The 24,265-nt window shown below is 38.3% G+C and overlaps 1 protein-coding gene across 3 annotated transcripts in view; it reads right to left on the bottom strand.

Moving 5' to 3' along the window:
* Nebl (nebulette) overlaps nucleotides 1-24,265 on the bottom strand; it is a 356,567-nt gene that overhangs the window by 56,356 nt on the left and 275,946 nt on the right. The window contains exons 13-19 of one of the 3 annotated variants that reach the window (XM_040755446.1): nucleotides 22,449-22,562; nucleotides 20,802-20,906; nucleotides 16,290-16,394; nucleotides 12,965-13,072; nucleotides 8,227-8,337; nucleotides 4,027-4,137; nucleotides 2,132-2,242 (exon numbers count right to left, since the gene is read on the bottom strand). The exons of the other annotated variants lie outside the window; for them this stretch is intronic. Coding sequence (XP_040611380.1) covers nucleotides 2,132-2,242; nucleotides 4,027-4,137; nucleotides 8,227-8,337; nucleotides 12,965-13,072; nucleotides 16,290-16,394; nucleotides 20,802-20,906; nucleotides 22,449-22,562 — 765 coding nt within the window. The remainder of the gene's footprint in view (nucleotides 1-2,131; nucleotides 2,243-4,026; nucleotides 4,138-8,226; nucleotides 8,338-12,964; nucleotides 13,073-16,289; nucleotides 16,395-20,801; nucleotides 20,907-22,448; nucleotides 22,563-24,265) is intronic. 3 annotated transcript variants of the gene reach the window in all.

Here is a 24,265-nt window from a genome sequence, read left to right as displayed (position 1 = left end):
AGGGATTTTTGGACTTAAAGTTTTCTTTGGTCTATGAATCTAATTCTCCTAGTGTATCTTCAACACCTGAGATTCTCTCTTCCATCTCTTGTATTCTGTTGATTATGCTTGCATCTGTAGCTCCTGATCATTTTCCCAGTTTTCTATTTCCAGCATTCCTTCAGACTGTGGTTTTTATTGTTTCTATTTCAGATTCAGCTCTTGCACTGTTTGAATTGTTTCTTGCAATTTTTGCTTTGTCTTTTGCTCTATTTCTTGAATTTTTTGGATTGTTTTTTCTTCCATCTCTTTAAGGGATTTTCTCATATCCTCTTTAAGGGCCTCTATCATTTCCATGAAGTTGTTTTTTATGTCATTCTCTTCTGGTTCATTTGTGTTGGGGTGTTCCAGTCTTGTGGGTGTAGGGTCTCTAGACTCTGGCGATGTCATATTGGTTTTTCTATTGCTCCTTGTGTTTTTCTATTGTCTCCTTCCCATCCGTTCTTGCAGTGGATTCCAGAGGGTGCCTCTTCCTCTCCTGGTGGGTGTGGGACCAGGGTTCCCTTCTGGTGGGTGTAGGCAACTTCACTGTTGTAGTAGCTCTCCACTTCCTGGTCTCGTGGGTGGAAAAATGGACTAGGATGCTGGGTTGCTTTGGATCCCACTGGGATGGATGGGAGCCCCAATGGTATAGCCCAGGCACAGGAGTGTGGCCTGGAGACAGGCCCTGATAGTCTTAGTCACATGGGTGGAGCAGGAGACTAGGGTGCTGGGGTGAGTCTGCTCCTGCCTCTGGGATGGAAGCTGCAGTGGCAGTCCCCAAGCACCTGCAGCCTGTCTACTCCTAGTTCCGTGGGTGGAGCAGGAAACTATGGTACCTTGACTCCTACTGTCACCACCACCGGGATGGAAGCTTCAGTGGCAGAGCCCAGGTCCAAGCAGGCAGTCCGAAAATGGACCCTGTTTTACCTGGACCCGTGGGTGGAGCAGGAGACTATGGTACCTTGGTTTCTGCCACTGGGAAGGAAGATGCAGAGGTAGACCCCAAGCACAAGCAGCCGGTCTAGTCCTAATTCCGTGGGTGGAGCAGGAAACTACCACATAATTTTTCTTAACAAGTTAGGCTAACTATATGAAATAATGAAAAAGAATCTGCAACAGTAAATGAAAATAAAACAAAGGAAATTGTGCAGTATAACTGCATTAAGGTTTATTTAAGTCTCTGTTTATACAAGATCATGCTTGTCTACATATTATACATACAGATCTGGAAGTCTCTACAATAAAGTTCTAAAACTGGCCAGTTACACTGTAAGAGTCACAGTATCTCCCAGAGTAGCCCTAGTGAACCCCTGCCATCAAACTTTGAGATAAGCAAGTCACTTTCCTTAATATGCATCACAGCTTTCTCTATTTCTTCTAGAAAACTGTCCTAAATTCTATCAAACTCCGGTGACTTGTCCATACTCTCAGAATGACTGGGGAAATTCGGGAAACTTGAAACATGATCCCAGGTCTATCCCTAGAAAATGTGCATTTGCTCTGATCCCTACAACTTTGTTATACCCATGTCTTCATATGTACTGCATGAAGAGAAAGTGTCACTGAATGGTCATTTGAAACATACCATGTCTTAACCCAAAAGCTGACTTCAGAAATCTCAAGTGCAGATAGAAAGTGACAACAGATGTCTTCTAAACATACAGTCACATGGAAACAAAGATTGTACTCATGTATTAACATCTCAACATGTGTTTTCTGTGTTTTCCTCAAAACATTGGAAACACAAATGTACCAAGTAGAATATGAGCTATACTACAGAAAATGTACTACAAAAGTATTTATCATACCCTAGACTAATGAAATGTGCTGTGACACAAGAATAACATGTGTTAGTGTGTGTGTCTGTGCATGCATGTATCTGTATGTATTCTATTAAAATGTCTCTTTCCAAGCTTCTTTTGATGTTTTTAAAGTCTATGAGTGAAATGGAAACTATGAATTTTCAAATAAAAATCATAATTTGAAATTATTTCCATTCTAAATTGGACCGGCCCACAAAATTTGAGAGATTCCATGCACAATCCAGTTGCTGATAAGATTTCTTGAGCACAAAAATAGTTTTGGGATCTGTGTGATCCTCTCCACTCACCTCACTGGCTATCTTGGCAGCTTTTTTGGCACGTTGTATTTCAAGGGTATCAGTGTCAATTTGCATTCCCTTCCCTTTAATTTCTGACTCCAGGTCCTTCTTGTATTCTTTCTATAAAAGCAACATTAAACACAATTTATTCACTCTGTGGACAACATATACTTGTAGTCAATGATTAAAAAGCAACTAAACATTTTAAATGACCAAAGGAGGGTGGTTTGTTCTTGTTTTCCCAAACCTCTTGAGTACATTACTAAATTATCTATTTGAAGTTCATCTCATTTTTAATGTAAGCACTCAGAGTCATATATTTCCTTTTAATATTTGTTTTCATTTTATCCTAGAGATTTTAGTAAGTTATGTTTTCATTTTTATTTAATTCCAAGACTTTTTCTATTTCTTCCTTAATTTCCTCAAAAGTTCAAACACTTGACAATTGAGTAGTTTGATCTCCATGAGTTTGCATACCTTCTGGTGTTTCTTTTGTTACTTATGTTTTGTTATTTTTATTATTTATTAACCAAGCTTTTCTTAATTGTAGTCACATTGAATGCACGGAGTTACTTCAATTTTCCTAAATTTGTTGAGATTTGTTTTATGTATTAACATATTATCTGTTTTAGAGAAACTTCTATGGCATACTGACCAAAAAAAATGTATTCTGTAGTGTTTGGGTAGAATGTTCTGTGAATATCCATCAGGTTTATTTGGCTATGATGTCATTTAGTATCATTATTCCTCTGATTATATTTTGTCCATTGGTGAAAGTACATATTGAAGTCACTACATGTAAAATTGTTGAGTTAATTTGTGATTTAATGCCTAGGAGTATTTATGAAACTGGGTGCAACCAACTTTGGTGTACTTGTGTTAGAATCATAATGTCTTCTTGGTGGAGTGGAATGAACTGGACTTCTTTGTCTCCAGATTAGTTTTTGTTTAAGATCATTTTTGTTCATTCAGAATACCTATGCCTATTCATTTCCTGGTCTCATTTGCTTAGATTATTTTTTCCATCTTTCACTCTAAATCCAATGTCTTGTCAAGAAGGTGAGGTTTATTTCTTACAGACAACAAAAGGGAAGGTACTATTTTGTAATCCAATGGGCTAGTCTGTGTCTCTTTATTAGAGAATTGAATCAGAGTAGACAGTCTTAAGGCAGGAGAGACTGGGTTTCTTACCAAGTGTTGGAGGCCAATATGGTCAGACACCTGTAGCAAGGTTCTTAGGTCAGATTGGTTGGGCCAAAGAACAGGCCAGGTCTCTAACCAGGTGCCAGAGGCCACATGTGTGCCAGGTGCCTGAAGTAAGGTTCCTAGGTGTGTGTGAAGCTTTTTAACCACAAAGAGTCACATGAAAGCCTCTATGTGATAGCAACGGAATGATAATATAAGAAATAGGACATGGAAACTACTGCTTGAACATCTCATTTCTTCTTATAAAGTTCATATGATATGAGAAACAACTACTTTCACTCCATACAGAGATTTAACTATTTAGCAACCAGCTGAAGATTAGACCGTGTATTGCTTAAAGAACAGAACAGCACAAGCCGCTCAGTTTGAGCTGCTGCCAGGACATGAGGCCACACCTGCCGCGCTGTGTGATTTTAAAGAACCAGGTCAAATACCACAGGAATATTTTGACTATGACAGAGATTTCTCTAATGACCATTGTCCACCCCACCCCACCCCCAGTACATATAGAAAGATTGCTGGGATGGAATTATCTTTAATTTGCTTCCTGGGAAAAGCCTTGCTATGATACGGCTGTTTATTATATATAATAATATTGTGTCATATAGAACCTTTGAGGAAGCTTTATCGATAGGGAAAGCAGCTGAAAAAAAAAGTTCCCGTTCTGAGATGCTAAAAGAAAAACAATATCCGCTTACCTCGCTAGACATTTCAGACGCTCGCTTTGCTCTCTGAATATCAAGGACTTCTGAACTAAGTTCCATTCCTTTCCCTTTTATTTCATTTTCCAAATCTTTTTTATATTCCTTCTATAAGACAAGAAGAGAATATTTCATTTGAAGATATCTCAGCAATTACTAGAGACCACAGACAGGAGAAAATATTGCTAGGAAGGAAAAAAATTAGATGCTGACCATTCTTTCCTTTTCCCATTGACATTTAATTTTCTCCTCTATCAAACTTTAAGTGGCATCCACTTTTAACAGGGTTTCATCCTTTCTCCCAATATCTTTTGGCATCATATTGAACTTCTTTAAATGGATATCTTCCCTTTAAGTGTTGGAGAAAGTGTTTAGAACAAAAATGCTTCTTATTATTTGAGTGATTTTGAAAATACCTATTTAATGTGAATTTCCAAAAGAATTTGCTGGGGAAAAATTACAAAACAAAACGTTGCTGTAGTCAGGGGTATTTTTAAGTGTGTATTTTATTCACGCGTCTGTTAAAAAAAAACACCAAATAGCTTCTTGATAATTGTTGACATAGATTCTGAATGTCTGTTTTAATGTATTTTTTTCATTTTTTAGTTTCTCATACAGTCCAGGTTGATCTAGAAATCTCTATATAGACAAATATGACCTTGACGTTCTGATCTTTCTCCCCCTACCTTCTGAGTGCTGGGATTATAGGTATGTACTACCACATCCATTTAATGTGGTGCTGGGAGAGAATCCAGCGCTTTGTGCGTGCTACGCAAGCTCTCTGCCAACTGAGCTACACCCCAGCCTTTGATACTATATACTAAGTAGACGCAGACGCTTTTACAGACTCTTGTATATAAATTATTTGCTACTGACAAATTGCTAATTTCCTTATTTACTTGCATTATAAAATAATATCTTATTCCATCAAACCAAGTTTCATCTTATGACAATAAAAATTATAAGTCCCTTTAATGATAAGAAATAAGGTTCCCAGTTAATTCTGGTGTTCCTGTCATGTCACATGCCCCACCCACATCATAAATCAGTATATTTCCTTGATTTCTGATCAAACAATAGCTTTAGGGGACTTTGTCTAGCCTGCCTGTGATTTTGGAAATAGTTCTCAGTCAAATGACCTTGATGAAAGTCACAGCCTTTCTACTCATTTGATCATGTGACCTTTAGGAGATCTGTGAGTAACTTAGTATCTTGACAAAAAGAAATAAAATAAATGTCCTATTAATGCCAAAGGGCAATGGAGGAAAATCAGGTAAAATTTTGGAGTAGCCAAAGGCCTTACATAAAACATACATTTTAAAATATAAAATGATTGATGGGGGAAGTCCTGTACATTTGTTAATAAAGCACTGCTGGCCAATAGGAATCTAGATAGGTGGGACTAGGAGTCCAGGAGGATTCTGGGAAGGAGAAACACAAGAGAGTTCGAGATGTAACTGCCATGGGGTAGGAAGCCCGGAACATCTCCGGTAAGAGAAATACATAGATTAACAATTATGGGGTAAATACTTAAGTCAGAGCTAGCCAGTAAGAAACAAGCAAGGCCAACAGCTTCATAATTAATACAGTGTCTTGTGTGTTATTTGGGGACTACAATGTGGCAGAGCCCAGGCGACTGGCGGGTGATATACCAAAGCAGCTAGCAAGGAAAAGCTTCTCATAACAAATGATACTTTGGAGACTCTACATAGCAATATAAAACCATAAAGTACCCAGAATAGTATCCATTTACATTTAAGGGCTTATATATGGAAATTTATAATTTTATTAAGTAACCAAGTGGCTTTTTCTATTAGACATCTCTATGTAACTAAGTAAAAGATTAGCCATCATGATTGAAATACCTGTGTCCCTTCTAAAATCCATGTGTTGAAGCCCTAGCACCTTTAAGGGGTAATTAGGTTTGGTGAGGTTAGAGGGTAGGTCCCAAGATGAGACTACAGACTCCACAGAAAAAGAGACCAGAGGCCGCTTCTTCCTCTGCTGTGGTGACAGAGTCAGAAAGCAGTCATTGGCAAGCAAGAACAGAGCTCTCACCTGGAGCCAAATCCACCAGCACCTTGACTTGGGCCTTGGTTTTCAGAAGCAGGAAAACTGTCTGATTTGAAACCACTCAGTCTAAAACATTTTGTTATAATAGCCCCAAACTGCCCCCATCCAATGAATAGTTTTGTGGGCCTTTTCTGGCCCAGTTCAGACATTCAGAATCCTAAATCCAAAATGTCATCAACTGAATCTTGCTGTGTTTTAATTATCAGAAACTCATAGCATTATGTTCTGCATACTTCCTTCAAAAGATCTAGGGTACTATTTTCCGCATTAAGAAAGAAGAAAAGATTAAAAGGAAGGAACTAATCTCACTCCCTCATCTGTAAGCAAATGATTGGAAGATCCGACTTCAGGAACACAACGAGGATGATAGTTTTAAGACGTGGTACAGTAACAGGACAGTCCCATTTATTTATTTTCCATTTCAAAGAAAATTTACAGGACTAAGAAGTGACAAAAAAAACAGCACAAGAGAATTCCTATAGAAGTTTTATGGCTATTCTAGGAAATTCACATAAATGGCAAAGGCCAGCTGTCATTTCCTTTTTAAAAGTTTGTGATGAGATGCCTCCAACTGGAAATCATGCTTCAATTCCTTCCACTGGCTTAAGACATTTCTTTCAAAGGAATCATTTCTTTGATTAAAAAATTTAGAATAAGATGCAATTTCACTTTTCTTACATTATATTCTAGATCATATTAGCATATATCATTAAATGAGCATATCACAGAATTAGAAGAGCTCTAAGTTAGCTTTGAGCCACTTGGAGGAAATGGATTAATTTTTTTAAAGTGTTGATATACAAGTATGTCTTGATTTATTAAAGTTATGACATTTAATATTCAACAAACTTAATGTCTTAATTTTGAGCCAAATTTCAATTAGGATTTCAAGAAGAGTTCTATGAAGATAAAAGCAAAACATAGCACTGAGTTATTCTGTTCCATGTGCTAATTCTAATTTTTCCCTACATAGCAAAGAAAGAACTTGTGAATAAATCATGTATTCAGACTTTCCCAAGTGAGTACCTCATTTCTGATATCAAATGTCATGATTCTACAGGGAAGCTACCCAAAAGGCTGGAGGGATGGCCCAGCAGTTAAGAGCATGAACTGTTCTTCAGAGGACCTGACTTAGGTTCCCAATTTGGGTGTGTCACCCTTCAGTTCTAGAAGACCCAATGACCTCTTCTGGCCTCTGCAGACACTGCACTCATGCACACAAATCCACACATGAACACATAATTAAAAATTAAGATTAAAATTTTAATTAAAGCTGATTGTAGAATATGTTTTATGATAGCTAAATTTAAGAGAATCAAGCTTTCAAAGAATTGGTTTTCTCAGCCAGGCAAGAATGGCACATTCCTTTAAGCCCAGCATTCAGTAAGACTGAGACAGGCAGAGTTCTTGTGTTCAAAGCCAGCATGATTTAAAAAGTTAGTTCCAGGACAGCCAGGGCTGCTGTTACACAGAGAAACCCTATCTCAAAAAAACAAAAAAAAAAGAAAATGAAAGTGTGTTTCTAAGGATAAGGCTTAGCCTTTTCACTCCAAATGTGTTTATCCCTGATATTTTCCCAAAAGTGGAAAACTCAACTGCATAATCAGTAGTAGTGAGATACTATATATAATTCACCATTCCCAAAATAAAAAAGTATGTATATGTACATATATGTGTGTGTATGTGTAATTCCATGTATATTATCATATTATATATACTATAAATATATAGTTTATATAGTATAAAATTATATATAATTATACATATGGATATATGAGTAACAGAATCAAGTTTTCATTTATTATTTTTTTGTAAAAACTAGCTGCTATGAAACTCTAAGACTCACTACCCACAAAGCTCCTGAGCTAGAATCACAATGCAAAAGCAGAATAATTTTCAAGTTTTTCCAGAAAATCTGGATAACTTCTTCCTTCAACGATAAATAGACATATTAACTTGTATTTTTCTATGTTAATAAAATACAAGCTCCAGTAGTGAAGGCCAGAATAAAGAATTCAGGTCTCAAATATGCAATTAGTAGAGAATTGCTAAGCAGATGTTTCTGGAGTCACTTCCTCGGTTTTCCCCTTTTGTGACATCTAATATAACCATCCAAAGTCATACCTCCCTCATCAGGTTGGTGATGTACTTCACATGTAGAAATGCAGGAGTCTTGTCTAAATCCAGTGAGGACCTTCCTTTAATCTCCTTCTCAAAATCTTCTTTGTAAACTTTCTGTCAAATAAGACCACATCATATTCAATGTAGGTATATCTAGTAAGTATAAGAAAACTATGAGAACAAGCATTCATTCTCAGAACAAAACTAGTATTTTCTCATATAATTCTACCATCCCACCTTTATTATTTTTAATAAACTATTACAAAAAGATTTTAAATAAATAAAAGCAACCTCACACACCAAAATTAAGCAGTCTTCTTAACAACAGAACAGTAATTTCAGTTTTGGCAATTACACAATGTAAGTGAAGAGTCCCTGTTGAGACTGCCAGTCAGCTCTGTCCCACCAGACAGCTCCCAAATAACTACACAGAGACTTAATATTAATTATAAATGCTCAGCTGCTAGCTTAAGCTTGTAACTAATTGGCTCCTACATCTTAAATCAACCCATATTTTTATTCCTTTACTTGCTGCCATGTGGCTCACAGCAACATAACTCTCCCAAATATAATGTTAAATTATCAAAAAGAACAGAGTCACTAAGCAACTTCTCATGCTCAGAGGAAGGTGCTAAATATCTTATGTGACTAACAGCTCCATTTTACAGGAAGAATACTATGGACTCTCTGACTGGATCATCTGATGACTTCACTCAAGAGGAAGTTTGGCTCATTCCCTGGAAGGAAATCTGGTGGTATAGAAGCCAATTCAAACTCTCCAGAAATATAAATGCTCCAGACCTCACTATCCTTCTTTATGGAATTCTCATATGGATAATGTTACACCATGAGGATAACCTGGTTATAATGTGATGGTATCCTCTTTGAGGAAGAGTTCCTAGCAACAGCTGGGGATAGTCCATGATTAAGTACTTACTCATCACTTGAGAAATGAATGGAAGATACCTATAGTGATCCTATTGAGGAGGAGCTATATCTATAATAACCCTTGCCTTTCAGGCCTGCTGTGGCATCCTTGGCTGTGACTATAAATTCTAGCATTTGAGTTACACACTTGAAAATCAATGACAACCCAAAGCTTTATTTTTAAAGACTTATATATTTTTATTTTATGTGTATGGGTGTTTTAGCTGCAAGTATCAATGTGTGCCACAGAGGCCAGAAGAGAGCACTGAACTGTAGTTAGCTGATTGTAAGATGCCATATGGGTGTCAGATACTGACCCTGAGTCTTCCACAAGAGCAACAAGCACTCTTAACCACTAACCAACTACTCCAACCCTAATAACTCATGCTTTATGGTTTACTTCAAGTAGTGAAGTATCTATTCATCTGAAATATTCAGTAAACATGAGCCAGGTTTTACCAAATATTTTATTCAAATATATCATAAAGGTGATAAAATAAATACGTTGTACCTGAAATTGTTATTCATCCAAAATGAGAAGCTATTTCTAGATTCACTACACATTTATTACAAAGAAAAGTGATTGTATAAATAAACATATTCTCCAAAGCAGAAAGGAGGTGAAGAGAAACAAGTTGCCTCCTCACTTAGCATTTGTGTTACAGATAGTCACTCAACCAATAAGGAACATGGCTGTGAGAAAAGGCTGGAGTACACAAAGTCTAATAAGTCGATCAAGAAGCTGTACTTAAAGCATTTTGACTTAAAGAACTATAAATACACCAAAAAATGAAAAATTATGAGAAATTGTTCTTTTTCATGCAGAACTAATTGGGATAGCATGGCTATACACTCAAAAGCTGACATTTGACATTTCTAGGCCAATGTGCTTTATAAAGGATTCTTTATATAGTAAATTGAAGTCTGTGTGTGCACTTATTTATATCAGCTATCTCATTTCAAGAAGCACTTTTCTAGAGACAAATCACTGCAGTGTGGCTGTGCCTGGAGTGGCTCAATGCTCAGCCAGAATGAAGCAAAATCCTGTGTTTCTCTCTATGCATAGACACGTTTGTGAAAACAAAAACAAAGAACTTCCCAAGGACTTACTTAGAGATTCCTTCTAAAAACCACAGATTCAACCTATATCTAGCACCAGATGAAATGAGGCAAGCATGATTTTTAAAAAGTTAGAGCAAAGACACAAACGACTTTCTTTGAAGTCAGGCTTTTCCAACCAGGTGCCTCAAGGAATACAGTCCAGGCTAGTTTTAATGGCTCAAAGCCAACTCCAAGGCAGGGGTTCTCTTCAGGTGTGTTTTATTCTTTCTATATATATCCAAGGGTACTTCTGTACATCACCTTTATCTAAAATTTGGGGGAGTTTATTTTTCTAGCCTTGAGAATATCAATCTGGCCCAAAGAGATTCCCCTAATGGAAGCCTTGACTCTCATCAAGTCTTGCTGAGAACAGGCAAGACTGAGAAAATCTGAAGGGAAATAAAAAAAGGAATCTAATCAGCAGCAGCTATAATTAATGGCACAACCTGTCTCACTAGCAGGAGGGAAAGGGCAAATAAGGTGAAGAAATTGAGAGGGACGATCATGAGACATGAGATACTAAAATCCCAACTCTCTAAATGACTATTGTTCCTAAGGCCTCGAAATATATTAGCCATGAATGGTGAGGTAGGTGGAGGTTTATTGGTGAGAGGAAAGTTAAATATCAGGGTACAAAACAATTAAGATAATCACAGAAACAGCTTGATAAAAGGTATCTGACTGAGGATGCCAGGAGAGAGTAGCAGGGAGCTGGCCACCTTAGGAGGCATGAAGAGGCTGTCAGAGTGCTGTGGGGTGTCTGTGCGGGTCCATGGAGGAGGGGCAGCAGGGAGGATGAGAGGGACCACAGAGTACCTGTGGGCAGATCATGGGAAGGTTAAGGGGAAGCCATGCAGATGCTGTGAGGGAGTTACGGAGAGATTGCGAGTGAAACGGTGAGATCTCAGTAATGATGAGATGGAAGCCACCCTCCAGATGTTGCTTTCATTAAAAATAGTAATAATAAACAAATAAAAACAAAAGATCTTTGTTCTCTGTATTCTTCAATGAACATGGGCTTAACAGTTTCATAAGCTGTTAAACTTCCAGAGAACAGTGAAAGTCTAAATCTCTCCCTGGACTGTGGACCTGCAACAGTGGCCATGTACTTCCTATAAAATGGGGAGAGCCATTAAAAGTTCAATGCTAGCTAACATAAAAGGCGGTGCTGCAACAACAGATGATCATGCAATATAAAGGCTATCCAGAAATGCTTTCTATACTACTGTCTAAATGGAGAAATGAGATTCCAGTATAATTTGTCCTCTTTAAGGTAAGTTTTTGTTGTCTTCTAAACTTGGACCAAGTTAATCAGCTCTGCCAAGTCACCTAAAACAGACAGCTCACTTAGTCACCACAGGTACTGATGGTCCTTTACCAAATTCAACAAAAGACTTAAGAAGATATGACAGAAAGGGATAAATAATTCCTCTCTCCTCTTTGACTTACGAAGAAGTTAACCAAATGTGTCCAGTCTCAGATTGTCTGAGGGGCTTTTTTTCCAAGAAAGATGGATTATAGCTTCTCAACAATGCAGACGACAAACAAAAACACAACTGTGTAACACTATTGACCACTGCTTCTTTCCCTCAATAGCCCATTGGTAACTACAGAGAGTAGATACTGACTGTAGACAAAACTGTGCCTGGAAAAGGAAAGAAAATGAAGGGATCACCTGGTCAGAGAAAATGTAATCTGAGGAGTAGCTGCTTCTGGCAGGGTTATCTTCTCTTAGGAGAAAGTAAACAGACAAAACACATTCAAGTATTTATTGGGGGAGGGGGTGTCACTTAAATAAATTGATGAAGGAAGTACCATGATTGTGGCCTAAAACACTGGCGACATTTACTAGATATGTGAATGTATTTAAGATAGTATATTTCAGTGCATTATAGATATAGATCATAGTCTCCTTAAGCCATTTCCTTAAGGGTTAAATGAGCTGATGTAGGTGACGCTCTTAGAAAGGGGGCAGGTACAAAATAAGTATTCAATTTTTTAAATGCTGGTTCTATTACCATTGTATGGGGAAGGAAATAAAAACAACCAGCTCTTCATTTTTCAATTCACTTTAAATACTCAGTTTTACACCGACACAATTTGAAAGTGTTGATCACAGCCAATCTGAAAAAGTGTCAGTGCTTTCCCATGGAAAAGCTATAGTTGTTGATCAGTAAAACTAAGGAGCAGACCAATTCAGTGACTTCTGGCAATGAGAGGCTAGATCTAGAACACAGGTCAGTCCTGCAGAAATGTGCTGAGTCTAGTATGCAGTATTTGAGTCTTCTTGCCGAGCTGTGTTGGGTCTAGAACAAAGGCCCTTAAACCTCCCTTGCAGAGCTGTGCTGTGTCTAGAACAGAAGTCCTTGAGCCTGCCCTGCAAATCAATGTTGGGTCTAGAACAGGGGTCCTTGATCCGCCCTGCTGAGCTGTGCTGAGTCTAGAACAAGGGATCTTGAGCCTGCCCTAGAGAGCCATGTTGGGCCTAGAACAGGAATCCTTGAGCCAGCCTTGCAGAGCTGTGCTTGGTCTAGAACAGGAGTCCTTGAGCAGTCCCTGCAGAGCAATGTTGGGTCTAGAACACAGGTCCCCAAGCCTGCCCCACAGTGAAGTCCTCTTGTCTCTAGACCCCAGCCATCACTGACTGATTCTTTTCCAATGAGAAAACTCCCAAGTATCCGTTGAACTTTTGGCAACAAGCCCAGTCCCCTACCTCACTCTGCATCTTCTGAGCTTCCTTTGAAAACTGATATGATGGAGTCTCAACAAACTCAAGCATGGACTTCCCCTTATTTTTCTCATATTCTTCTCTGTATTTTACCTGCATTGAAAAAAATATTAAAAGCACAGAAAAACTGGAAGCATACATAGTTCAGTGGCAGAGTACATTCTTAGCGAGGTTCAATTTCTGACAATAATAACAACCAAAAGCTCACATACAGAGCAAAGCATAGTAAATGCACCCCTAATTAATCATCCGGTTTTGTTATTCTGGAAGTTTAGGGTGATAAATGGGCTCCCCAGAGTTAGGTATTTAGTGTTATAGGACAGTAAATGAAGTGTGCTGTAGAGGACAAATAAAATATTTGTCAAATAGGTAGGATATGTAGATATTTATTAAATACATGGGGTTATTTGTATCTATACTCACACCATACATATGTGGGGCAGAAAAGAATGGAGGAAGGAGGAAAAAGTGAGTGAGATCTCAGGGACAGTTTCCATGTCTATCAGAATATTAGGAAGAAGTTTAGAAGCTGGCTATGATTATCTTTCTATCAAAAGAGGGAAAATGTTCCCTGGAACTCCTGAGTTTTCCCATAGATAGTAACTAAAATATACATGATTTCCTTTTATTTCACTATCCATTATTTATTACTATCATCTTATGAATTATTTGTTTCAATTAAAATTAATTTTATCTCCATTCTATTTATATAAAAGAAAAGATATTTTCTGTCATTTCAGGTTTTGTTTTTCTATTTTCTTTGTGTATATGTGTTTATGTTTGTGGTGTATATGTCTGGTGTGTACACATGTGTGTGCAAGTTTGTGTCCCTGTTAATGTGCCACAGAGGCCAGAAGAGGATGCTGAGTGTCCTGCTCTATCACCCTCTGTCTTACTACCTTAAGACAGACAGATCTGGATGCGGAGTCAGGCCGGCAGCCAGAAATCCCCAGCAATCCTTCCATTTCCATTGCCCCCACCCTACAATCTTACAGCTATGGGAGCATGCAGCCACCCCCAGCCTTTGACATGGAGTCTAGGGATCCAAGGCCTCAGGTCCTCGATACTTGTTCAACAAGGACTCTTACTTGCTGAGCAATTTCCCCAACCTGGTGTCTTCTATTTCTGAGAGAGAGGGGTGGATATAGAGAGAGAGACACAGACAGAGAGAGACAGAGACATAGAGACAGAGGAAAAAAAGACAGAGAGAGAGAGACAGACAGTGCTAAAACTGTACATAAGCCAACATCATGGTTGAATTTTAGCGATATTTTTAACTGAGTTCATAGAAAAGCTTTGATCGTGACTCACTTCATTCAGAAATGTATTTTAATTCATTCTTGGGCTTCATTGTAGGGATCCTCTTCCCCCCTCAACTGTTGGTCACCAGGTCAAGAGAGATAAAAGACAGATGGGGCCACAGAAAGCTTTTGCAGCCCATGAGCAGGAACAGAGGCAGCCCTCCAGGACACAGATTTTGATGAATCAGCTCAATTTTATTCCAGAGTATAAGGAATATATAGAATTGAGGAGCCGGAGGACAAATGCTAATTTGCATTAAGTGGCACACTCCTATCACAGGACTTAGTATGTGGCAGGAGGCTCCTGTATCAGAACCCCTAGGACAGGGATCTGTGCCAAGGATGAATCTAAAGATGAGTCAGGCCTCTGGTTTCAGAGACAGCTTTTAGATAATGTCAGACCTCCAGGCCCAGGACATCCAGTTAAGGAAAGGTAGAGGCAGGAAGTTCTACTGAGGGAGGGAAGGAACTCCATTTTGCCGAGCTTATTGAGATAAGCTGTTAAACCATGGGGAGGCTGCAACCTTTGATCAGCCAGCATTGTCTTCCAACACTTCATAATTGATTGTGAAATTGTTTAAGCTGCATAATGGTAATAACAGTGAGCTCAACCTCAAAGAAAATTTCTGGTACTTAGAACTTTGTAATACCAGGAAAATAAAATTTGAAATTCCTACTTGTAATGTAGTTTTATTAAAGAAAATTTTAATTGATAAACAAGAGTGCTGCATATATATCATACTATATTAGAATAAAGTTTTGTGGGGGAAATTTCAAAAATAAATAAGAATTTAAGGTCGGCATAGTGATGTACAGCGCGGTAAACTCAGCACTGGGAAGGCAGAGGTAAGAGGTTGGTTAGTCAAGTCACATAGTAATTCCCAAATCAGTCCTATCTTGCAGGAGAGAGAAGGAAGAAGGCAGGAATGGGGGGCAGAGAGAGAATGAGAACATATTTAAAGACAAAACCTCTACTTCAAAGCTTTTGGGAGGGGATGTTGAAGTGTCAACTGGAGACACTCTAGAACTCCATGCCCCAGGAGAGAATCTCAATGAAAATCCCTAGGTCAGGTTGGCCTGTAGACATGCCCGCTGGGAACTGTTTCATTTATGTTCACTGAAGTGGGAAGAGACACCCTAAAAGTAGGTGGCATCATTCCTTAGATTTTTGCCCTAGACAGTGTGGAGAAAGAGAAAACGAGGCGAGTGCAAGAATGTGTGCATTAATTCACTGCTCTCTGCTACGGATGCATCTGTGTAACCAGCTGCTCCAAATTCCCACCACCTTGGCGCCCCTTCAGTGAAACGCTCTAACCTGAGAACTCAATAAACCCTTTCTCTCTGGAATTGCTTTTGTTGGGGTATGTTATCACAGCAACAGGAAGGGAAACCAATAGGGAGAGTAATTTATTTTCAAATCAGTATGGAATTCATGTTGCAGGGACTACATGTTTATCTAAACAGATGCTAGAAGTGGCATCTTTAGTAACTATTTAGACTTAAACTAAGAATTAAAAAACAGATACTGACCTTACAATGTGCTAAGAAGAAAGTTCGAAGGTTTTTTCTTTTTAACAGAATACATAGGGTTTCATAGTTAGAAGAAATATTAATTTAAAATACATTAGTAAGAATGTTTTCCCTTTTCAATCACACTTATAATTAAATGGAGAAATTATAATAAACCTTATACCCAGAAAATTAATTTTGTAGCTCAAAAATGTCAAATCAGCACCCTGCAAAATTTTAAATCATCATGAGATTTGATCGCAGTTTAATTAGTTCCTAGATTTAAACTTTTTAATTATATGAAGAACTTATTTTTATGAAACTTCTTTAAGTTGAAACATAGTTCCAGCTCCCTAACCCAAAAGATAAAAAATAGAGTCTTGAATTTTTTTCTGGAGCAAAATTAATGTTCTTGGGCTCCATTCTTCCAAGAGCACTGAGCAGCAGGCAAACCAATGGTCATGTGGGTGCGAGCGGTGGGCAGAGGTCAAAGAGGTCACCTGACTCTGGAGGGTGGCATTGCCTTTATGGTGCAGATGTTCAGTGGCCTCCGCATCAAAGTGATACAATCCTTTGTTTTCTTCAAAACTCTTTTTATATTCCCACTACAAAGCAAACATGAAAGTAAGTTTAGAATAAGAGAGAATGACAAATACAATTAAGACTTAGGGATATAACTGGGGTATGAGATAGCTCTTGGGAGACTGAGACAGGAGAACTACTGAGTTCCAGGCAACCCTGGGCTATAGAGTGAGACTGTCTCACAACAATTCTAAGTAAAGCAAACAACATACAAGACAGTGGGAAGGAGCTGCAGTGCTGTTATAGAGCTTGTGTCTATAGCAGCTGACGTGCAGGGGGCTCTGGGACTGGGAGATGCAAGATGCAAGATGGTCTCACTGCAGGAGGCCATGGGAAGAGCACAAGAAATATTGAGTGATTAATTGTAAACATGATATGGAGGGCAGTCACGGGGTAGCAATGAAAAGCTAATGATGGATCCTGTGGATCATGAATGGGCAAGGTGGGGTGAAATAAACACACTGCTTCTTATCCTAGGGCAGATACGGTTTTCAGCTGTGTCTGTAAGGAGACAGAAATAAAAAGAAAGAATGGAGTGAAAGGCAGCTAGAAACTAGGACCATGGCTGTAGAAAAAGACTTCGCCATGAGCAAGATTGAAAGTGAAGAGGAGAAAGAGAAGCTGAGAAACAATTGAACTAATTTTCAGAATTCCAAGGAAAGGATGGGAGGCATCAAGAAGAGGACCAGAGGAATGTAGGTACATACAATTTGTTGATTTTTTTCAAGTTGAAAAAAATTGGAGTAGGTCCTCTACTATTTAGACATACATGAGAATATAAATTTGGAAGAGACCAGAAAGGGTGAAAGTGACATTTTACTCTAGATCAGCAGTAGTGAAACAAGATTGCTTCATGATTCCCAGCACTAGAGACCAGACACTTAGTAATTAGTCCTACTTGGAAAAGACGTCTGCAAGCAAACAGTAGTCTCGGAGATGCGGGGCTACAAAGGTAAAAATCAATTGCCCGTGGGTTCCAGGAAAAATGGTACTCTGTGAGGAGTGAAGGGAAATATATGTAACTTTTGAAGGGCAGTTAAAAGAAGTGGCCATAGAGATCTTAGGAGGTGCTCCAAGACCAGGAGTGTGAGAGGGAAGTATGTTTAGAGTCAAGGACAAGAAGATGGAAGATGCTGGTGACCTGCCACAGAGCTGCTGGTCCATGGGGACAAAGCTCCTGAGGGAGCCTGGCTCCCAGTGCTACCTGTCCCTTAGGGTGTGTCACCAAACTCCAACCAGAATGAAGTAAGTTTGGAAAGAACCAAAGCGACATCTTGCCAATGTTCACACATTACATCTTGGCTGAGAGAACAACTGAATTTGTGTTCCTCTATGAATTTTAAGTTAAAACTAAATAAAAGCTAATTCAAGCAAATGGGAAAAGCCTAAACCTGAATTTTCATATCTACTTATAAAGTAAATAATTTTATTTTAATGTATTAAGACAGAACATATTCTGTTTTGGAATCAAAGTCCCTAACTAGTGAAGTCTAGGGAACTGTACTTAGAATAATGGGTATATACTAAAAATGGGTTAAAAACCAAATCTTTAAACTCTAATTCTGCAAATGAACTTTCAGATACAGGGCTTGTTTTATGTATTGAATAGTCTCTGTTGCCTCCTAGTGGAAGTTATGTAGAATGACACAGTGTATGTATTTTTATTAATTTATATAAAGTTAGAAGAAAATTGAAAGCTCCATTTTCACAGAAAAGTGTTTCTTCAAACATTTCATTGATAGTTCTTGACAAGCTTTAAATTACTCACTCTGCTCTACACATGACACATTAACATTTAAAAATTCTGGTATAGACCAAGACATTTAGAGATGCTTAATAAAATAGCCATTTATAACAAACTAGCACTGAACTTTTGCAAAATAGTTAACATAAAATTTCTTCAATGTTTTAAATAAATCCAGCCACCTTTATACATCAAGAAAAATTCTATTCTCTTTATAAAAATATTTAAAAGAAGGCTATTCTAACTTATAACAAGCTGAAGACAATACAATTTTAGTGTTTAAATCATTTGGAGAAAGTCAAACTCTCTGGCCCATGTAATCATTGTTGTGATATAGATTAAGACAGCCTGGGAAACTAAGCTCTGTGAATAAAATGAGTAACATGCCTTTGTTGGAGGCTTTCTGTTGGAGAGATGACAACAACTGTGCGTGTTAAATTTTGATTATGTTTTTCTATTGTAAAACAAGCATCAGCATTTTGAAAAGAAGTCCTGCCTGTGAGAGTCACACACTATTGCTCATTTACACATGAATCCCATGTCCCTAGGAGAGTTAGCCTGAGTGTGGGTTGGGGACAGTACAGAGCAAACACTGCCACAAAGACAAAAGTTGAACCCTGGAAACTGAAGAAAACAGAGGGTGAGAGGGTACAGAGGACAGAAAAAGGAACACGTGAATCCCAGGGAAAAGCTTGACACCAGAGTACAAATGTGGGTGTGGTTAGGATATGTACATTGGTGGAGAGGTGAGCAAGGATGAGGCAGGACAATGTAATTTAAGTGTCCTGACACCAAGGGTTACTTCTGAGTCTGTCAGCATGGGTCTAACATGGGAAACAGTAATATACTGCTTTTGACTTAAGACCAATACTTTTTAGGTAAATTAAAAACCAATCTCCGCAAGTGTGAACCACTTACGTGCAGTGTACATCTCTAGAAGGCTGGTGGAGGTGACGTGCTAAAGAGTAGATACGTACAAATGGTGTTTTGCCAGTGCTAAGAACCGGAGATCCTTTAGGACTCAGACTTAGAGATCCAGTCTTGTTGCCACATTATGCTGAAGACCGTGGGCTCAGCTTCTAAAAAGACTGCCTTCACTTTTCCTTGTACCTTAGCCAACATGTATTTCTTCATCTGATCTGGATTATTCTGTACATTAGGGTGCTTTTAAGTAAATGGGTGCTTAGTACTAAAATAGGTATGGAAATAATAGGGCCAAGTTAGAGTCAGTCGTTACCATGTGGTATCTGGATATATACAGAGTGGAGCCACCAGTGACCAAGGGTCATCATTTGCAAGAACTAGTGAAGTCAGCATCCAGATGCACTAAGGGTGGACACAGTATCCCAGAAGAGTGGAGTTCTAAGGGACTGACTGCCGGGGCCCATAAAGATGGCTGCTTTCCAGCTTGTCTCAAAGAGTTCAAAACTGTCCATAATAAGTCAAAAGACCTAAAGGCCTAAAGCTTGGCTACTGTAGGATGTTTCTGCCTTGGTATAGGATGTCTTATCTAAATAACAACAGACTTGGTCCCAGGAGTGTTCATCTTGACCCTGAAGCCTGGATAACAGGTGTGGCTACCTAATGTCTGGAGGATTAAGGGAAGAAAGTCTGTTTGCTCCTTATACATGATAATAGAAGTCTTCTGCCATGCCCCCCCCCATTTTGGTTGGGTACTTAAGAATGTTGAAGAACAAACTTGGCATGTTCAGTGTTGACTGAATTGCCCTTCTGACTCTATCCTGTGTCTCTGTCTCTTTCTTAACATCTTTATATACCCTTTCTCAATCCAGACTCCCCCTCTCAGGTACAAACCCGGCGAGTCAGCTGGTGTTGACTGTAGTCCCACAAAGACAGTATCCCACAACTGACCACATGAAGAGTAAACACCAATATTTTCATCAGGACATAAAAGCCCTCCTTGTCAACTTGCAGATGACAAAGAATCTAACTCAAGACTAAACTAGTGGCCATGCACTATAAGCACAGTCATGGTCATGATTTCTTGTCAGAGAAAATACAGTTTAAACCGTGACAAATGCTTGCTGCTGAAGACATAACACATATGACACACTGGTATATCTTTCATAAAAGATCCCAGACAGCAAAGGGTGAGCATCAAGTGGCTCCATTCTGATGTAGGAGAAGAAATGGGAAGAAGGAAGACAGAACAGACACTTGCTTCTACCAGTACCAACAAGTGTGCTTGTTGTCATGAGATGTAAGGAGCTAGCAAGAACCACTTTGAGCATCCCTTTCTTCAGTGGAATAGCCATTGTCCATGCTCCAGCAAACTGCCTCCAACCCACGCTCTTTCAGGCAGCCCTCCTTAAACTCAGGGGGTCAAACAAAGAGACATGACAGTAGGAAAGGTACATGTCAGAAGAAGGGGCTGAACTGAAATGGACAGGGGACAAGACAGGGCAATATGGAGGGGAAGAACTAAAATGCACTTCATATGTGTATGAAGCTGTCATTGGGTGAAAAGACAAAAGAACTCTTTTAAAGAGACAATAACCGGGGGATTTGCACAAGCAGGTGACTACTTTTCAGCAAGTTAGTTGTTGGAGAGGAGAGGCACCAGGCACATCTAACAAAGCAGATAAGCCCAGGGAGCAAACAGGAACTCTGGCATTCAAGAACCGCACACATCTACACTACAATGGCCACCAGACAGCCCACTTACTCCACTGAGCATTTTGCTGGCTTTCAGAGCATGGTCTAAAAACAACAAATTTGGGAGATCTGAAACTGGCTTGTGCATGGTCTGAACGTCTTTCTTGTACTTTACCTACAAAAATAACAAGGAACAAAATACCATCTAGCAGAAGAAAACAGGCTTGTGTTGGCATTGTTGCCTTTTATTTTTTCTAGAAGTGACAGGAGGATTTACAAGTAGCCACTAGATGGTGCTGATTCACTACAGAATGAGTAAAATGACTATTTATGGACTTGAAAACATTTAAATTTCTTTTACTGTTTTTGTATTCCAAAACGGCGGTGTTAACACACCTATGTAATTATAGTAGAAACTCTACTTTTAGAAAATAAGGAGACTCATTGCTGTATTCTTTCCATGCTGCTACAGAATTATTTCAGTTTTACCTTACTGTAATTTTAAGCTTTTGCAGCTTTGCATTCTGTAGTCACGTAAGTCTATTTTCTTCGTTTTAAACCAACTGCTTTGGGAACGAATACTAGTAATAAGAATCAAATATTAGTATCAAGCATATTAAACATGAACTGTATGTCCAACTCTTTTAAAAATACTTTATATATGTGAAGCAATCTTTAATAAACACCCTAATTGTTGAGTATTTTATTCCCATTTGACAGATTAGGAAACTGAGGCTCAGAAAGATTGAAGGCATAATAGGATTCTAAGTGGCTAGATACGATTACATCCAGGCAATCTGACCCTCAGTCTGGAGCATTCGAGGCTCTGCTCTAGTTTCCTTTACGATTAACTCATCTCTACCCCATTTATGTCTCTGCACTCATTCAAATTTTATCAGTCTGGAAAAGAAAGACTGACATCCCTGGAGGTTCTGAAAGACAAAAATACCCACTGGGACTTCAGAGACAAACCAAGACTGGTTATCAACCATAAATACTTTGTAAAGGTTAATGAAAGAAAAGTAAAAAAGAGTGGAACCCAGCTGCTGACTCAGCAGAGCAAGTTTCCATGACATTCAGTTTTCATGAGTGGAAAGGGTCTGCACACATTTTGACAGATAGCAAAGTGATCTGTTTGTTACTGTTTCTGCTTTTATGCAATATTGTCTTCTAGTAAAAATTTCAATTATCATTTCTTATCAAATAAATCCTTCTTAATTTTAAGAACACGAAAATAAATCTACCAAGAAAGCACTTTACATAATAAAACTGAATGAAACTTTAAACCTTTAGCAGCACAATTCATGACAATTTCTTTTGGATAAACCTCCATGTATCAGGTAGTATTTTATAATGAACCCAATTTTGTGGCTATAATTATGACTTAATTGTTGTCCTACCTACTAATTTGTAACACACATCTCTTTCCTGCAAAACTCTATAATCTATTTCTACTCTTGATCAGACATAATAATTTTATCCGTACCACTGTTCCTACTTATTAACTAATTAGTAATCAGTAACCATTAATAGCAAATTATAATAATATACTTTTCTGGGGGAAAAAGCTTCAGGAAAATATGCTTCAGTGTTTTCAACTACAAATTGCTTGGAAATTACATGATCTTGATTAAATATCAGTAATTACAACACAGTTAGTTCTAGGAAAACAAGACTCAACAGATACTGAGAGCAATTTCTGTAGATTACAACTTACATCACTTGCCAGGACAGTAGCGAGCTGCTGTTGCCTAAAAGAAGCACTTTCCAGAGGGTTGTAACAGTGGCTTTTTTCCTTCATTTCATTATCAAATTTTTCTTTATATTTAACCTATCATAAACAAAAAGGACAGAATGAATTAAGTCATATATTTTGGTGGAAAAGTAATACAGTAGGTTTTTTTAAAGAGATCAAATAAAAACTACCTTTCAAGAGAATAGTTACAAAATTTAAATTCCTGATATTCATTCCCCCTCCATAAAGCTTAATGAGGCATTTAGAAAAATTTAATGTGCTACTTGAATATTGGTCATGAATGTCATTAGGCATGAACTAGCATCAAATTCTCTGCTCGTGAGAATTATGCATCTAAAATATAATTTCTTACATGTTGCTTCTCATTTTCTATACTCCTGGAACCCAGGATTAACTGGAACTGAGAGTGCACATTTCCGTCTGCCACACTTAGAAAATGGGTCATTGGAACCAGAAACTGAATGGGTTCTCCTTGGGGAATTATTCCAAATAAAGAATACAGTTAGTATCCGTGTTTCTTTGTTCAAAGACTCATTTTAAAAACTATATTCCCTGCAACATCCATATTTCAATTGTCAAAGCCTAAGTTTTATAAAATAGATTTTTCTACCACGTTCTATACATGCTTCCTGACAGTCGTAGCTTTTCTTCTGCTTCAACTCCTTTAACTCCTCCAACAGAAAAAAGTATGTTTAATATTCATTCTAAAATTTTTATTTCTTTAGTCATAAGACAACAAGGGCTATCACCTCAGAGTTGTTCCTTCATGGATAAATAACGATGTGGATGCATATTATACACAGGAATGTGGGGACAGGTTCTCTCCATGAATAGATAAAGGATGCCTTAGCTGCTCACATCTCACATGCCCTTGATGAATGCTGCTTGACCAATGTACATATTTCAAAACTTAAAAAAAACTATTTTGGGCTTTCATAATGTTTCTATAATTTTACAGTGTTTTAAATTTTTTAATTTTTTTGTTTTCTTGTACTCATAAAGCACATTTATCCACACGCCTTAAAGGCTCTGTCTTGTAGTAGTCTTTCTTAAACAGAATTGGAAAATGACTGTTTTCCTGACTTGTTTGGGGTAGTGGTCTTCTTCAGGGATGCCTGCCTATGAGAGGAGCCTGTGAAGCTTTGGTGGAAGTACAGTACTGAAGAAGTATCTTCTGTGTGCTCTATTTAAACAAAATTTTTCTGATACTCATGCTGTCTGACACATTTATTTTAAATAAATTGGTACAGCATTTCCAAAATGGAAAAAGAAGATTTTATTATTATTATTATTATTATTATTATTATTATTATTATTATTATTTACATCTTGAAATCAGAGACAGAAGCACGAGTAGAAAATGGTTAGATTTCCAACATGACTTTAACTGGCATTCACTCAGAGATCCAACTTGGCCACGTTCATGGTTGCACTCCCCTTCTGAGCCACACTTTCTTCTGCTCAGTTGCTTTGCAGGGATTGCTCTCGGGCAGTGGCTGTGCAGCTCTAACCAACTGATGGACTGTGCCATGCTGACTGGCACCAAGTTTCCAATCAATTTTCCCCATTTGCTAACCTCAACCAACCCGTGTGTCTCGGTTATGTAAGTGAGAAAGTAGGTCCTCTCTGACTTCTGCCCCAGAGAGCCTGCCTAAGTCTCCTTTGGTACTGTGATGAAATACACCAACAACCAAGGCAACTTGGGGGAGAAAGGATTTATTCTCGCGCATAGTTCCAAGTTACAGTCCATCACTGCAAGGAGGCCGCAGAGGCAGCTG

Source organism: Mesocricetus auratus, unplaced genomic scaffold, assembly GCF_017639785.1.
Source record: "Mesocricetus auratus isolate SY011 unplaced genomic scaffold, BCM_Maur_2.0 Super-Scaffold_100013, whole genome shotgun sequence".
NCBI classification, from domain to species: Eukaryota; Metazoa; Chordata; class Mammalia; order Rodentia; family Cricetidae; genus Mesocricetus; species Mesocricetus auratus.
The sequence above is the reverse complement of the archived record's forward strand: the minus strand, read 5'-3'. Positions and strand labels throughout refer to the sequence as shown.